This window comes from Mobula hypostoma, chromosome 1 (genome assembly GCF_963921235.1).
Source record: "Mobula hypostoma chromosome 1, sMobHyp1.1, whole genome shotgun sequence".
Lineage (NCBI taxonomy): Eukaryota > Metazoa > Chordata > Chondrichthyes > Myliobatiformes > Myliobatidae > Mobula > Mobula hypostoma.
The window spans coordinates 169,860,140-169,877,345 of NC_086097.1; the positions used below are offsets into that span (position 1 = coordinate 169,860,140).

Below are 17,206 nucleotides of genomic sequence, written 5' to 3' on the forward strand. Positions count from 1 at the left end.
AAGGGGGAAAATACCCGAATAAAAAGTGGGAAGAGGGTAAGGCGGATAGCTGGAAGGTGATTAGTGAAGCTGGGTGGCTGGGAAAAGTAAAGGGCTAGAGAGGAAGGATTCTGATAGGAGAGGAGAGTGGACCGTAGGAGAAAGGGAAGGAGGAGGGGACCCAGGCAGAGAGATAAGAGACCAGAGTGGGAAATAGAAGAAGAAGGGGCAGGAGAGAAAAATATTTTTACTGGAAGGAGAAATTGATATTCCTGTCATCGGGTTGGAGACTACACAGACAGAACATAAGGTGTTGCTCCTCCATCCTGATGGTGGCCTTCTTGTGGCATAAGAGGAGGCCAGGGACTGACATGTCAGAATGGGAATGGAACCGGAATTATGATGTTTGACCACCAGGAATTTCCGCTTTTGGCAGATGGAGTGGAGGTGCTTGATGAAGCACTCCCCCAATTTACAATGGGTCTGACCTATATAGAGGAGGCCACATTGGGAGCACTGGGCACAATAGATGATCCCAGCAGATTTGCCTCACCCGGAAAAACTATTTAGGGCCCTGAATGGAGATGAGGGGGGAGTTGGATTCGAAGGTGAAGTGTTGCCTCACATTCTTCAATTTCATAAATTGAAAATCCCTATTGTACTGTTATGAACTTGAGAACAAATAATGCAAACTCAATTATTTTCCAATCAGGATCCAGGCAGTGAGTTGTTATTAGACTAGTCTATGTACTCCTGAAGCCTCCGTCAGTCAGAGTTGAGCATGCATAGTGCATCCTAGCTGTCTAGATATGCAAGCCTGGGCTCGAAGGTATGGAGAACAAGCTGTTGCCCATGTAGGAAGCTCCTCTTTTCCATGTATCTGATGAACCCAAAGGAACGACAGAGACCGATACAGTTTGGTGCCAGCAGTGTCGCAAGAGTTGCCAGTCAGTATTGAACTCAATGTAGGACTACCTTAGGGACTCCAGCTCTGGACTTTTCCTTCAGGATTTACTCCTGGAGCCTTCCCCATGAGTGGGTATAGCTGCAAGGTAGCAGAGGTCTGCGATCAGAGCTTTCCTTCTCCTAGATGAGCTGCCAACCACGGGTGAAGAGCCCTATCTGCCTGAAGCGACTGGTTTTAAGGTGCCTTTGCCCCTTCTCCTGTCAGTAGAAACAGTTCTGCCGGGCTTAGTAGATAAGCCACATGTGGATGCCAGGAGCTGCAATTGGTTGTCCAAGGCTATCTGAGGCGCACGCCATTGGGAGCATTTAGTAGGTAGTGGGAGCTTGTCTCCATTACCACCCCAGCTATAACAACCTTAACGAACCTTAATGTACTTAAACATTGAGTAAAAGCATCATTTATGATTCAGTGGAATGCTTTGTGTAAGGAGCTACTGTTTTTTTTATTTTCTTGTGCACTTACTCATTTGTGGCATTAATAACAAAAGGTCTGTATATTCTTCATCCCTTTAGCAACATACCATGATGGGGGTTTCAGGGAAAGGCAGAATGTGCAGAAGGGAAGGCAGCACAGAAAGCTGAGAGCAGGATTGGAGGCAGAAGACAATGCTGTATCAGGAACATATTCAAATTCAGGGCAGGGCATCTTGTAAATTCACTTATTTTCCCTCTTCAGTGTCAACAAGGAAAGTGGCCTATTAAAATTTGGGCTGGATATCGGAATCAAAGGGAACATTGGAAAAAATGGGCTCCACTCTGGGGCCTGAAAAATATCATCTACTTTCCTGGTCTTATTGTTTCTCATCTCTCAATATTAAATTCAATTTGCCTCATTTCACCAGTCTGTCTGCATTCTTCTCGTGTTGGTCGCTACTGTTGCAGTTCCCAGCTTTGCATCTATCATTCCATATACCCAGGTTCAGCTTGTTAATTAACACAAAAAGCAGTGGCCCTATACCGACCCTTGTAGGACAGTTTTGCATGCATTCCATGTCAAAGCACCCTTCTACTGTCCTCATCTTTTTATCTTTATATTGAGATTCAATATTCTTTCATCTATAATTATCATCCTCCTTTTATTACAATTGGTTGGTCAATCATGTGGCATTTTGTAAATCACTTTCTGAAAGGCACGTGAAAAACATTGCCTTGCCTTCATCAACACTCTTCATTACTCTTTGAAATTAATCAAACACAACTTACCGTAAGCAAATTAATTAATTATTGACCCATGTTTCTCAGCTTTATTATTAATTTTGTTGTAATTTATGTCTCAGAAGGCTTCACCCAGTTGGCTCTCAGCTAATATCCTGTTTTATTTGGTTTCCAACTTTACTCTAGGCTTAAAATCAGTCACTGTGCCTGAAATCTACTTCGAACCGCATTGCAAAGTGCAGATGACCCTTTCAAAAATAAAGTAAAAATAGCACTTAATATTATTAAACGTTCTTTATTAAGTCACCTCATTAAAATTACGATTAAGTATACCACAATGCTAATTCAAGCAGAATGCAAATGTTAGGGAACATTTGTTGATTTGCTTAGTAGACTGGCATGGAATAGGAATAAGGCTTCTCTTCATCTGCTTGGAGATGTTGAATAGATGAATCAAAAATCAGTGTGAGATATATGAGCAGAATATGAATGAAGTACAAATATCATGCCATTATGCAGAAGGAATTAACATTGTGTTGCAGATTCGACATAAATTACAATCTAGACAGCAAAAGAGTGTGGTTTGACAGTACTGTATAGCATCTGCATCAAGTCTGAGGATAGTTTTCTCTAAATCTTTATTGCTCAAATATGCTAAAATACGACGGCAGCAATTTCCATGATAGCTCACCCCAGTGAACAGGATACAGCATGGAAGATCCCGAAAGGCTTGTACTATATCTTTGGAAGAATTGATCAATTAACCCCAGCAGGTCCACACCACTCCCTACCCGTTGCTCTGTAAATGCTCCTCTTTCAAGTATGAGACCGAAGTATGAGTTGCATCATGAAGTCTGGTATGTTTGACAATAATGGTTCCTCAGTATGTTTGAGCCATTGTAGCAGGAGGACACTGTACTGGGTAATGGGACTTCAGGAATAGCTTGGCAAATTATGGGTCCAAAATCTAACCAGGATGTCCTGAAAGTAGTAATTGTGGGTGAACATGGGCTTGGTTGGGACTCAATGCAAAAAAAACTTACGGAATAGAAGATCTCTGCTTCCATATACAATGCTTACAGAATTTTACTGGGCATATTTGGTACTCTCACAGAAATTAATGATTTCTGAAATGCATCAATTAGTTTTCAGTATTATAAACCAAACCAATAAACATTTTAAAATGTTTTATATGCTTTGAAGTTAGAGAGGAGAAAGTTTAAAGGAGATATGTAGGGTAAAACTTTATTTTTCACATAGAGGGTGGTAGGTACCTAGAATGTATTGTCAACTTTGTGGTGGAAACATGTATGATAGAGGTGTTTACATAGACAGACAAACATGCAGGAATTGGGGGGATTATCAACATGTGCGGGCAGAAGGGATTAGTTGAATTTGGCAGCAAAATTATCAGAGAAATCGCAGGTTGAAGAGCCTGCTCCTGTGCTGGACTATTCTGTGTTCTATATTGTATGTGCCTACATATACAGAACAATATACAAGAACACAACTGTTAAGTATCAACAAAAATCAAAATTCATCATCAGAAGCTATCTGTGCTTGGAATACTGCTTGGTCCCGAAGGATTTGGCCTGGATACTTTGCACTCTACAAGTAAACTGCAGTGCAAGCAAAATTAAGTGATTGGTGATTGTTGAGACAAAAGATTCTGCAGATTCTGGAAATTCAGAGCAACACACACAGAATACTGGAGGATCTCAGCGGGTCAGGAAATGAATAAACAGTAGATGTTTCTGGCCAAGTCCTTCATCAGGACTGGAGAGGAACCAAAAAAAAGGTGTTGGGAGGGGAAGGAGTACGAGCTAGATTGTGATAGATGAAGCCAAGGTGGGAGGGGAAAGGGGAAGCAGGGAGGTGATAGGTGGAAAAGGTAAAGGGCTGGAGAGGAAAGAATCTGATAGGAAAGGAGAGTGGACCTTGGGAGAAAGGGGAAGGGGCACCAGGGGAAGGTGATAAGCAGATGAGGAGAAGAGAAGAGGTAGGAGGGGAGTCAGAGTGGAGAATTGAAAATGAGGGATGGAGGAGGGGAAAATTACTGTAGGTTAGAGAAATCAATGCTCATGTCATCAGGTTGGTGGCTTGCCTGGGAGGGATATGAGGTGTTGCTCCTCTAACTCAGAGTGACCTCATCATTGCAGTAGAGGAGGCCATGGACTGACATGTTGGAATGGGGAGGAGGATTGAAATTAAAATGGCTGGTCACCGGGAAATCCTGCTTTTTGCGGATGGAGTGAAGGTGCTCAACAAAGCAGTCTTTTAATCTACAAAGTACTTCGGCTCTCAACAAAGTAGAGGAGGCTGCATCGAGAGCACTGGATATAGTAGCTGGCCCAACAGCTTGTACTCCTTCTCATCCACCCACCTTCTTATTTTGGCTTCTTCCCTCTTCCTTTCCAGTCCCGAGGAAGAGCCTCAGCTCAAAACATTGACTGTTTATTCATTTCCATAGATGTTGCCAGACCTACTGAGTTCCACCAGGTGATTGTTGACCCATGTTCCAGTTGAGGTTCTATGCTAACGAGACAACAGTGCCTGTACTCGGCACCTTACACATAGACTTTGCTGTCTAAGCAGCATTCCCCTCTGGATGTCAGAAAAGTGTTAAACTGATTGCTGAGAGCCATTTGAGATTGAAGTGTCCTCTGTCACCTTTCGGGGGATCATAGTTTCACCACTAGATGCCACTGCCTACTTTCTAACATATGTACTTCATGAGTACTGGATGAAAAATATTTCCTTTTTTTTCCAGAGAAAGTCCTTGTTGTTCATGGATATCCCATCGTTATGAATACAACGTTGAATATCCATCAATCTGCTCAGCAGACAAGAGGGAGACACAAGGGAGTGCAGATGCTGGAAGGCAGCCAAGACCTTTTCATGCTTTGAGACATTTTAAATGAGACACAAGTGACCACAGGTAGAATCTGAAGCAAAAAAAGCAAAAAAGCAAAAAATCTGCAGGAGAAATTCAGCTGGTTAGGCAGTATCTGTGGAGACCAAGGGATAATTGGTATCTTGGGCTGGGACCTCAGAGCAGGATGTTGCAAGCTCCTGTGGGTGCTTTTGAGGTTGGGAGAAAATCCCTTCTTACCAGTGAGACAACTGGTATTTGCAGAATGGTAAAAAAAAATATTTTGAGTTACCTCAGACATCAGATGGGCAAACTCAATGCCCGCAATGCCAGCAATGCCAGCAATCAAACAGTGGTTTGTTTTCGTTCTGAGAGGTTGTACCAAAAGCAACTCAACTCAACTCCAGTGGTCAATCCTTGATAGCACTTTGGAATGGTCTAGAGAGTCACACAGTTCAAGGGAAATTCAGGAAGGACAATAAATTCTTATCCTTGTTAGTGATACATTGTGAAATAAAAAAAAATAGCTCCAGCATTCAACTCAACTTTTTCCCCAATATCTTTTAATATCTCTGACTAACAAAAGCTGCCTCAGTGAAACATCCAGGCACCCTGGACACTGTGGGTGAACATGACATATTGATGCACCATAGAAAGCATTCTGCCTGGATGCACAGCAGCTTGGTATGGCAACTGCTCCGCCTGTGACTGCAAGAAGTGACAAGCTCGGTGTTTTGTTGTACGGGTGGGGGGGGGGGAGTGCTGTCTTCAGATGCAGTGTTAGGCAGTATAACACTCAATGGTAGCCAGCATTCTGCCAGGGACAGAACAGTTTTTATCACAGATAAAACATGTGAGCACAGACACAGCGTAGCACATCACAGGAACCAGCCTCCCTCTGTGGACTCTGTCTATACTTACCGCAGTCTCTTTAAAGCAGCTTGCATAATCAAAGACCCTATACACCCCAGACATTCTCACTTCTCCCCTCTTCCGCTGGGAAGAAGATACAAAACCCTGAAAGTGCATACCATCAGGCTCAAGGACAGCTGTTATCACACTCGAATGGACCTTTTGTACAATAAGAAGGATACTTGGTCTCACAATCAACCTCATTATGATCTTCCTCGTTGTTATTTACTTGCACTTGATGCTCTGTTATTTAGAGCAGCAAGAACTACTGACATCACAGTATGTATCACATTTACATTAGTACGCAAAAAACTGCATGAATCTTTTTGATCTTTAAAATCTTTTGGATCAATGCTAATGAATTTTCTTTGCTCTTTTCCTCTCAGTGATTCACTTGGCATTCAGGTACTGAGTGCAAACAGGTTCCACTTAAAGCTATTATACAGAATGAGGCCACATATAATCCAGAAGTTAAAATAAATCATGTAACAATGTAAAGCAATTGTGGTTGACACTGAATGAGTTGAATCAAATCAAAGTGGAACAGCCAACACTCGCTTGCAACTGACAGGGACAGAGAAACTATACACAGCAACAAAAAGAGATCACTAAAAATAGACAGCTCGGATGTGGAAACAGTACCAAAAACTGTTTTATCCCTGGCAGAATGTTGGCTACTATTGAGTGTTATACTGTTTAACACTACATCTGAAAGACAGCATTCTCCTCAGTGCCACAACAAAGTGTGTGCTTTTCACTCTGAAGAACTCAAACTTTTTGCTCAGCATCATTGCATCTGGCTCCCATCACGTGCCCCTCCCGAGCTTGGCAATCACAGCACGGCGGCCTACTTTTCCAGTCTGTGCAGATCAACTAAATGTTCAAAAAACTGGGTGACGCATGGAAATACCATTGCTTTTTGTGACAGAACATCATCTTCTTAAAAGTATTGGATAATTCGGGATCTCGGAATGCATAAATAAGAGGGTCAATGATTGAGTGGCACATAATAAAAATGAGGTCAATTTGAAAGAGGGATATAAAGCATGCACAGTACGGATCTGAAGGGCAGAGTAAGAAGAGGATAAAGTGCAAGGATAAAGGGGCCCAACAGAAAATGAAGACCCCGAGGAGGACAGTTATTGTGAAGGCTCCTTTAAAATTGATTCCCTGGTGGGCTGCATGACCTGGAAGTGTTCTAATCTTCTTGGCATGCATCTGTGCCAACAGGAACATGCAGATGTAAAGGGACACAATAAGAACTACTGATAGCAGGAAAAATATAATATAGAAGCTGACGATGCCTTGACTGTCGTGAAAGTTGATCATGAGGACACCGGTGGAAGTGCACAACACCCAGATCCCTCCAATGACAAAAGCAACTCGCTTCCCTGTCATAATGTTGTGGTATCGCAAAGCGTGGAAAATCGTGATGTATCGGTCGGTTGTAATTGCAGCCAAGTTAAAAATGGAGGCAAGGAAGGAAATGCATATTAATGAGTCAAATACATTGTCCAAATTTAATAAAAAGGCTTGTGTGAACAGATCTTTGTGGTTGTTTACCAGCGATATTGTAAGTGCTTCCCAAGCTTTGGATAGACACAGAAGGATGTCTGAAACTGCCAAACTACAGATGAGGAAGTACATGGGAGAGTGTAGATTCCTGTTCTTCAGTACTGCAATGACCACTAGTAGGTTTTCCAACAAGCTCACTAGCCCCAGGATGAGATACACCTCAGTGGGGATCTCGATTTGAGTGCACTCCTTCGTGGCATTCATGTTGGTTTGGTTGATAGCGTCTGTCACAACCTCTGTCCCATACAGCAGCCAAGGGGAGATGCTGGGATGTGAATGTGGAGAGAGGGTGACATTTGGGGGCGCGGGCAGGATGTCATTTAAGTCCAGTGATGTGCCACATCCTGGCATCGTCATGTCAGGCATCCCAGGCATAATTCAAGGAGAATTACTCTTCAGCAAAGAGTGTGAAAGTCATTTTCTTGATGTGGAAGATTTGTCCTCTCTGCAGTTTTCCATATTGTCAAGAATCTTCCCTCCACCAGGAAATGGAAGCTAAATACCTGAAAAAGAAAAGCACAACAGGATGAAACTCACTCAAATATTTAATTCTGGTCAGATCAAGTTGAGAGTACTCTGAACAATTTGGACCTCAGTATCATAAAAAGGATACAGGAGAATTGGAAGAAGGTTTCAAGGATGATGCCAGAACTGAGAAACAATTAATTAAAGGGAAATTGTCAAGAAGTGACACCTAATATTCATTCCCCAACACCTGAAATGATCTTAGGGGGTAGATGTAGTCTCTACTTGTCAGGGAGTCATAAAGATCATTTATCGTATCTGATTTGAAATCCTGTAGAGAGTTCAAGAGAAACATCTTAGAGAGTGTTGAGAACTTGGACCTTGCTTCCCTATTCTTTTCCTTTTTCAATGAAGGTTTACTCAGTGATTACAGCATCAAATTATTGCAATACTATGCTATTCCACAGTCAATAACTTCCAATTTAAACATAGTCACCTTTATCCAGGATACACTTGAGCCTCCGGTGCCCACTAGTTCTGGAAGGCCCTCAATGATATCGCATGATTGTAAAATATTCCTCCTCCATTCACAGCTATTATAGGAAGTTTCATCAAAGCTCAGTTTTGGAACACATTGGAACAAACTGATCTGAAAACAGAGACACAAGAGACTGTATAGTCTGGAATGTGGTGCAAGCAACATACAAGATACCCGAGGAACTCAACAGGTCAGGCAGCATCTGTGGAGGATAACAGACAGTTGACATTTCGGGTCCTGACCTTTCATCTGGACCGAAAGGTTGAAGGGAAAGAGTCCATTCTCCACCTCCTTTTTCTATTGGATTTCATCATTTGCAGCCCTTTGTTGCCTCAACCTGTCATCTCCCCATATTTTAACTCTTCCCTCCTTCATCCGATGACTGCCCACCCCCTCTTTTCCTGACTATCGTCCCTCTATCAGTCAAAAGTTCTCAACCTGAATTGATATCTGCCCATTTCCATCCGCTTTCTCTGCTCAGCTGAGCTGAAATTGCACTTACTGGGGCAGAGGAAAATCCTTTTTCCAGTGACAATACAGGTCAGGGTGGGAGGATTAGCTTCTATCAGCTCTATTCATTGTCCATTGAGTTGCTAAGATTGGAGTGGACTAAATAGTGAGGGGTGAAGGGCACACCCTGATGCTGCTCTTTTGCTGCGGTGTTGTCCATAGATGGCTGACTTCTTCTGGAGATTAAGGAGAGGAGTGGAGTTACTGGAGGTGGGATGGTTTGGAGGGGTTTGTGGGGAGAAATTCTCAAGCTGAGCCCTGTGAATTGTCAAGTGTACAAGTACAGTGAAATACACAGATCTCAACTCAGTGCAGTGCCAAATACCTTTTTCTTAGATTAGGGACACAAACTGCTCACAATACTCTGTGCAGTTTGCTCAATGCCTTATTAAGCCTCAGCACTACATCCTTGTTCTCATATTCTAGTCCTCTCGAAATGAAGGCTTTAACTGCAAATGAGAAAATCTGCAGATGCTGGAAATCCAAACAACACACATAAGATGCTGGAGGAACTCAGAAGGCCAGGCAGCATCAATGGAAAAGTCAATGTTTCTCCAGGACCCTCCAACAGGACTAGAGAAAAAAAGTGAGATCAGAGTAAGAAAGTTGGGGGGTGGGGGGGGGGGAGGAAAGAAATACAAGGTAGTATGTGATATGTGAAACTGGGGAGGGGTTGGTGAAGAGCTGGAAAGTTGATAGGTGAAAGAGATAAAGAGATACATTGATTGGGACTCCCATACTGTTAGGGGTCTAGATGGTTTAGAGTTTGTAAAATGTGTTCAGGAAAGTTTTCTAAATCAATATATAGAGGGACCAACTAGAGGGGATGCAATATTGGATCTCCTGTTAGGTAACAAATTAGGGCAAGTGACAGAAGTCTGTGTAGGGGAGCACTTTGGTTCCAGTGATCATAACACCATTAGTTTCAATTTGATCATGGACAGGGATAGATCTGGTCCTAGGGTTGAGGTTCTGAACTGGAAGAAGGCCAAATTTGAAGAAATGAGAATGGATCTAAAAAGCGTGGATTGGGACAGGTTGTTCTCTGGCAAAGATGTGATTGGTAGGTGGGAAGCCTTCAAAGGGGAAATTTTGAGAGTGCAGAGTTTGTATGTTCCTGTCAGGATTAAAGGCAAATTGAATAGGAATAAGGAACCTTGGTTCTCAAGGGATATTGCAACTCTGATAAAGAAGAAGAGGGAGTTGTATGAAATGTATAGGAAACAGGGGGTAAATCAGGTGCTTGAGGAGTATAAGAAGTGCAAGAAAATACTTAAGAAAGAAATCAGGAGGGCAAAAAGAAGACATGAGATTGCCTTGCCAGTCAAAGTGAAGGATAATCCAAAGAGCTTTTACAAGTATATTAAGAGCAAAAGGATTGTAAGGGATAAAATTGGTCCTCTTGAAGATCAGAGTGGTCGGCTTTGTGCGGAACCAAAAGAAATGGGGGAGATCTTAAATAGGTTTTTTGTGTCTGTATTTACTAAGGAAGCTGGCATGAAATCTATGGAATTGAGGGAATCAAGTAGTGAGACCATGGAAACTGTACAGATTGAAAAGGAGGAGGTGCTTGCTGTCTTGAGGAAAATTAAAGTGGATAAATCCCCGAGACCTGACAGAGTGTTCCCTCGGACCTTGAAGGAGACTAGTGTTGAAATTGTGGGGGCCCTGGCAGAAATATTTAAAATGTCGCTGTCTACGGGTGAAGTGCCGGAGGATTGGAGAGCGGCTCATGTTGTTCCGTTGGTTAAAAAAGGATCGAAAAGTAATCCGGTAAACTATAGGCCGGTGAGTTTAACGTCAGTAGTAGGTAAGTTGTTGGAGGGAATACTAAGAGACAGAATCTACAAGCATTTGGATAGACAGGGGCTTATTAGGGAGAGTCAACATGGCTTTGTGCGTGGTAGGTCATGTTTGACCAATCTGTTGGAGTTTTTCGAGGAGGTTACCAGGAAAGTGGATGAAGGGAAGGCAGTGGATATTGTCTACATGGACTTCAGTAAGGCCTTTGACAAGGTCCCACATGGGAGGTTAGTTAGGAAAATTCAGTCGCTAGGTCTACATGGAGAGGTGGTAAATTGGATTAGACATTGGCTCGATGGAAGAAGCCAGAGAGTGGTGGTAGAGAATTGCTTCTCTGAGTGGAGGCCTGTGACTAGTGGTGTGCCACAGGGATCAGTGCTGGGTCCATCGTTATTTATCATCTATATCAATGATCTGGATGATAATGTGGTAAATTGGATCAGCAAGTTTGCTGATGATACAAAGATTGGAGGTGTAGTAGACAGTGAGGAAGGTTTTCAGAGCCTGCAGAGGGACTTGGACCAGCTGGAAAAATGGGCTGAAAAACGGCAGATGGAGTTTAATACTGACAAGTGTGAGGTATTGCACGTTAGAAGGACAAACTAACGTAGAACATACAGGGTTAATGGTAAGGCACTGAGGAGTGCAGTGGAACAGAGGGATCTGGGAATACAGATACAAAATTCCCTAAAAGTGTCGTCACAGGTAGATAGGGTCGTAAAGAGAGCTTTTGGTACATTGGCCTTTATTAATCAAAGTATTGAGTATAAGAGCTGGAATGTTATCATGAGGTTGTATAAGGCATTGGTGAGGCCGAATCTGGAGTATTGTGTTCAGTTTTGGTCACCAAATTACAGGAAGGATGTAAATAAGGTTGAAAGAGTGCAGAGAAGGTTTACAAGGATGTTGCCAGGACTTGAGAAACTCAGTTACAGAGAAAGGTTGAATAGGTTAGGACTTTATTCCCTGAAGCGTAGAAGAATGAGGGGAGATTTGATAGAGGTATATAAAATTATGATGGGTATAGATAGAGTGAATGCAAGCAGGCTTTTTCCACTGAGGCAAGGGGAGAAAAAAACCAGAGGACATGGGTTAAGGGTGAGGGGGGAAAAGTTTAAAGGGAACATTAGGGGGGGCTTCTTCACACAGAGAGTGGTGGGAGTATGGAATGAGCTGCCAGACGAGGTGGTAAATGTGGGTTCTTTTTTAACATTTAAGAATAAATTGGACAGATACATGGATGGGAGGTGTATGGAGGGATATGGTCTGTGTGCAGGTCAGTGGGACTAGGCAGAAAATGGTTTGGCACAGCCAAGAAGGGCCAAAAGGCCTGTTTCTGTGCTGTATTTTCTATGGTTCTATGGTTCTATGGCTGGAGAAGGGGGATCTGATAGGAGAGACCAGAAGGACATGGAAGAAAGGGAAGGGGGAGGAGTGCCAGCGGGAGGTGGTGGGCAAGTAAGGTGATAAGGTGAGAGAGGGAAGTGGGAATGGTGATGAAGGTGGGGGCATTACCAGAAGTTTGAGAAATCGATGTTCATGCCATCAGATTGGAGGCCACCCAGATGGAATATATGCTGTTGCTTCTCCAATCTGAGTGTGGCCTCATCACAACAGTAGAGGAAGCCATGGACTGACATGTTGGAATGGGAATGTGAAGTGGAATTAAAATGGGTGGCCACTGGAAGATATCGCTTTTTCTGGTGGACGGAGCGTAGGTGCCCGGCGAAGTGGTCTTCCAATGTTGGGTCTCAGCGATATGCAGGAGACCACACCGTGAGCACTGGATACAGTAGATGACACCAAAAGTCTGGCTGGTGAAGTGTTGTCTCACCTGGAAGGACTGTTTGGTGTAGGGACAGGTATAGCACTTGTTCTGCTTGCAAGGATAAGAGCCAGGAAGGAGATCAGTGGGGAGGGACAAATGGACAAGGGAGTCGCATAGAGAGCGATCCCTGTGGAAAGCAGAGAGTGGGGGGAAGAGAAAGATTTTCTTGGTGGTGGGTGGTATCCTGTTGGAGATGGCAGAAGTTATGGAGGATTATGTGCTGGACGCAGAGGGTGGTGGGATGGTAGGTGAGGACAAGAGGAACTCTATCCCTGGTGGAGTGGCAGGAGGATGGCATGAGGGCAGACTTGTGCGAAATGGAAGAGATGCATTTGAGGGGAGCATTGATGGTGGAAGATAAGACCCTTTCTTTGAAGAAGGAGGACAACTCCTTAGTTCTGGAATGAAAAGCCTCATCCAGACAGCAGATGCGGTGGAGATGAAGGAATTGAGAGAAGGGGATGGCATCTTTACAAGTAACAGGGTGGGAAGAGGTATAGTCCAGGTAGCTGTGAGAGCAATTTATAAAAGACATCGGTAGGTAAGCTGTCTCCAGAAACAGAGACAGAGAGATCAAAAAGGAGGGAGGTGTCAGAAATGGACCAGGTAAATTTGAAGGCAGAGTGGAAGTTGGAGGCAAAGTTAATGAAGTCGACAAGCTCTGCATGGGTGCAGGAAGTAACACCAACACACTTGTTGAAGTAGCGTAGGAAAAGTTGGGGAGTGATACCAATGCAGGTTTGGAATATAGACTGTTCCATGTAGCTGACAAAAGGGCAGGCATAACTGGGACCCATGTGAGTACCCATGGCTACACCTTTTATGTGAAGAAAGTGGGAGGAGCTGAAGGAGAAATTATTGAGAGTGAGGACCATTTCCGATAGATGGAGGAGAGTGATGGCGGAGGGGAACTGGTTGGATCTGGTGTCCAGAAAGAAACAGAGAGCTTTGAGGCCTTCCTAGTGAGGGATGGAGGTGCATAGGGACTGGACATCTCCCAAGTCCCTTTGCAGCTCTAATTTTTTAATTTTCTCTGCATTTAGAAAATAGAGTATGCCTTTATTTCTCCTACCAAAGTGCATGACCAAGCATTTCCCTACATTGTATTCTTTCTGAAGCTTCTTTCCCTATTCTACCAATGTCTAGGTCCTTCTGTAGACTCCCTGCTTCCTCAACACTATCTACACTATACCAATCTTTGTATTGTCTGTCAACTTGGCCACACATCCAAGTCATTGACGTGTACTGTGAAAGTGGTCTCAATATGGACATCTGCAGAACACCACTGGAATCAGCAGCCTACCAGTAAAGACCACTTTTATTTTCACACTTTGCATTCTGCCAGTGAGCCAATTTTCTACCCATGCCAGTATCTTTCCTCTGATACCATGGCCTCTTATCCTGTTAGCAGCTGCATGTACGGCATCTTGTCAAAGGCCTTGTGAAAATCCAAGTAATATCCCTTGACTCCTTTGACTAGCTGGCTTGTTATTTCCTTAAAGAATTCCAATAGGTTTGTCAGGTAATATTTGCCCTTAAGGAAACCATGCTGACTTTGGCTTATTTTATTGTGTGCCTCCAAGTACCCTGAAACCTCATACTGAATAATGGACTCCAGCATCTTCCCAACCACTGAACTCAGGCTAACTAGCTTATAATTTCCTTTCCTCTGCCTCCCTCCCATCTTAAAGAGTAGAATAACATCTGTAATTTTCCATCCTTCCAGAATCTAGTGATTCTTGAAATCTCATTACTACTGCCTCTACAATCTCTTCAGCTACCTCTCTTAGAACCCTAGTATGTAGTCCATCTGGACCATGTGACTTACCTTCCTTCAGACCTTTCAACTTGACAAGTACCTTCTCCTTAGTAATAGCAATTACACTTACTTCTGCCCCCTGACACTCTCCAATTTTTGGTACAATGCTAGTGTCTTCCATAGTAAATGCTGATAGAAAATACTTGTTGAGTTAGTCTGCTATTTCTTTGTCCCCCATTACTACCTCTACAACATCATTTTCCAGAGGTGCAATGTCCACTCTCATCTCTCTTTTATCTTTATATATGTTTGCAAAAACTTTGGGTATCTTCTTTTTTATGAGGGGTGATTGATAAGTTTGTGGCCTAAGGTAGAAGGAGATGAGTTATTAACTTCAAACTTTCTGCATAATCACGCAAAGACACACACACACACACACACACACAGCCACTGACTCAGCTTTTGTTTAGGATTCAGTACTACAATCAAGTTTGTTATCACTGACATATATTGTGAAATAATTTGTTTTGCAGCAGCAGTACAGTGCAAGACATTACACTGATTTATAAGTTACAAAATAAATAAATAGTGTGAGAAAAGAATAGACAGGTAGTGCTCATGGGTTCATGGACCCCGTTCAGAAATCTGGTGATGGAAGAAAAGATGTTGTTCTATAAACATTGAGTGTGCGTCTTCAGGCCATTTGATGCATTTACAGGGAAGCTAGAGAAACACACAAGGAAGAAAGGAATAGGGGGATGTGTTACAAAGTAAATAAAGTTATCCACAGTGCAGAATCAAGCCAAGATTTACCGAACTGACCCTTCTCTATCCTTACGTCCTATATCTTCTGGAATGTGCTTCTCAGCGAGGTGGCAGAAGCAGATAAGATAGCAACAGTTAAGAGGAATTTAGACTTCCCCATGAATGGGCAGATGGAATTAGTTGAGATCAGCATCCTGGCCAGTACAGACATGGTGGCCTGTTTATGCACTATACTTTTCTATGTTTTTTGCTCTAACTTTGAAAGATAAGAGGAAGGTTTAATGGAACTTGAATGTCACACTGTTTGCTGAATTGAATGGTCTGTTTCTGTGTTGCAACACTACATAACACTACACAGATATTACTGAAGTGGTTAGAATCTGCAATTGAGAGGGGCATTAGGCTGCATTGCTGCTCCAAGCAAGCTTTTCATTGTACTTGTACAGAGGTTCACAAGAGTGATTCTGGGAATGAATGGGTTAACATATGAGGTGTGTTATTTTCCTGACTTTGGTGCTGTTTGTACATTTCTCTGTGTGTGTGTGTGTGTGTGTGTGTGTGTGTGTGTGTGTGTGTGTATAAAGTTGCTGAGCTAAAGATGAAATCTTGATCTCTCAGTCTACATTGAAGTGACCCTTGCACTTCATTTATCTATTTGCACTGCACTTTCTCTGTAATGGCAACACGATAATCTGCAATACACACAAAATGCTGAAGCAACTCAGCAAATCTGATAGCGTCCCATGAAGGAGCATTCTGGTTCTCTTTTTACTACCCCAATGTGCTTATGTATGATCTGGATCTGTCTGGATGGCAGGCAAAAAATATAGCTTTTTGCTATATCTTGTAGATGTGACAATAATAAAACCGATATCATTGCCAAGCATGTGAGGTGAATATAAAAGAGTATTAAATAGGATTTGTGTAAATGGTCAGGGCAGACTTGAAGGTCTGAAGTGCCTGTAGTTTCTTATGAGTTTCTGACTATGCTTTGGAAATCTCTGGATTAGAGACTTGTAAAGATTGGCAATATACTGAGTGAACTTCTCTCCTCAGTCCTGGATGGATTAGACTGGAATCCACTTGTCATTTTTAAAGCCACATGTGCTATTCATAAAGGAAAATGGAATGAAAATATAAATTCTGCGTGACTGGCAATTATTGCCAACACTAAGTTTTATCAGTAGAAAAACAATTTAAACAGGTACAGTTTTGCAGGTGTTTCATTCCTGTTTTGAAATGGTTAAAAGCAGCATATTCAAGACTAATTGACAATCGATGGTAAATCACCAGAGAAGCATTAACAACTAAATCACTCACTGCAAATAATGCTCTACAGACACACACACACACCCTGATAAATCTTCTGTGACGCCTGTGAAACATGTATGAACAAAACCTTCAGGCTGTAAATTAAAACTGCTTTTCGATCCAAAGTCTTTGCAGGTAATGGGAATGCTGCAGGGATTTAGAAAATGGCTCTTCATTTCCCCTTTTTATTGTCAGATAATGATGTTTGACCATTTTAGATCTCTTTATATTATAACAATGATGTGAATGGACTATTAGGACAGAGGTCCATCTTATTAAAGCTACATATGACTTACCATATGCACTACTGATACTGAACTTGGCCTGTTATTTTTAAATTGTGAGATGATATTAAGACAACAGCACAAAATCTAGAGGGACAAATTAGGTTTCCATCTCCACAAATTATGTTCCATTACCCTTACAGTGTGATTTGCCTCTGTTTTTCATAATGGACCCTACTCTTTCCTGGTTATCCTTTTGTCCTTAATATATCCATAAACTGCCTTCTGATCTACCTTCATTCTATCTGCTCTGTCAGTGATATTTTGTGACCCCGCTTTGCTTTATAAGGCTAAGTTGTGTTGGTTGTTAAGGCAAACAATGCATTTCACTTTGTGTCAATGTTCATGTGAAAAATAAATCTAATTTCTCTCCACTTTTTCACTTTTTGCAGGTAATGGGAGAGTTGCTTGGCCTTTAGTCTTACAGGAGCACAGTTGTCCTGAGCTCTTACTTCCTCTTCTTTGAATGCTTCCCATTGTGGAG

At 42.4% G+C, this 17,206-nt stretch overlaps 1 protein-coding gene across 1 annotated transcript; it reads right to left on the reverse strand.

Moving 5' to 3' along the window:
• Nucleotides 1–5,752: 5,752 nt before the first annotated feature.
• On the reverse strand, nucleotides 5,753–7,816 carry LOC134347664 (melanocortin receptor 5-like). Its single transcript, XM_063050073.1, has 2 exons — nucleotides 6,809–7,816; nucleotides 5,753–5,848 (listed from the first exon to the last, which is right to left on the reverse strand). Exons 1-2 carry the CDS (start codon nucleotides 7,814–7,816, stop codon nucleotides 5,753–5,755), a joined length of 1,104 nt encoding a protein of 367 aa, XP_062906143.1.
• Between the last annotated feature and the right edge of the window lie 9,390 nt (nucleotides 7,817–17,206).

Excerpts from the sequence above, each read along its gene's own strand:
- LOC134347664 (XM_063050073.1), bottom strand. The coding sequence starts at position 7,816 with ATGACGATGCCAGGATGTGGCACATCACTGGACTTAAATGACATCCTG. Across the intron at positions 5,849-6,808 it reads TTAAGAAGATGATGTTCTGT|TGCTACGCTGTGTCTGTGCT; the intron begins CACAAAAAGCAA and ends GTTCCTGTGATG.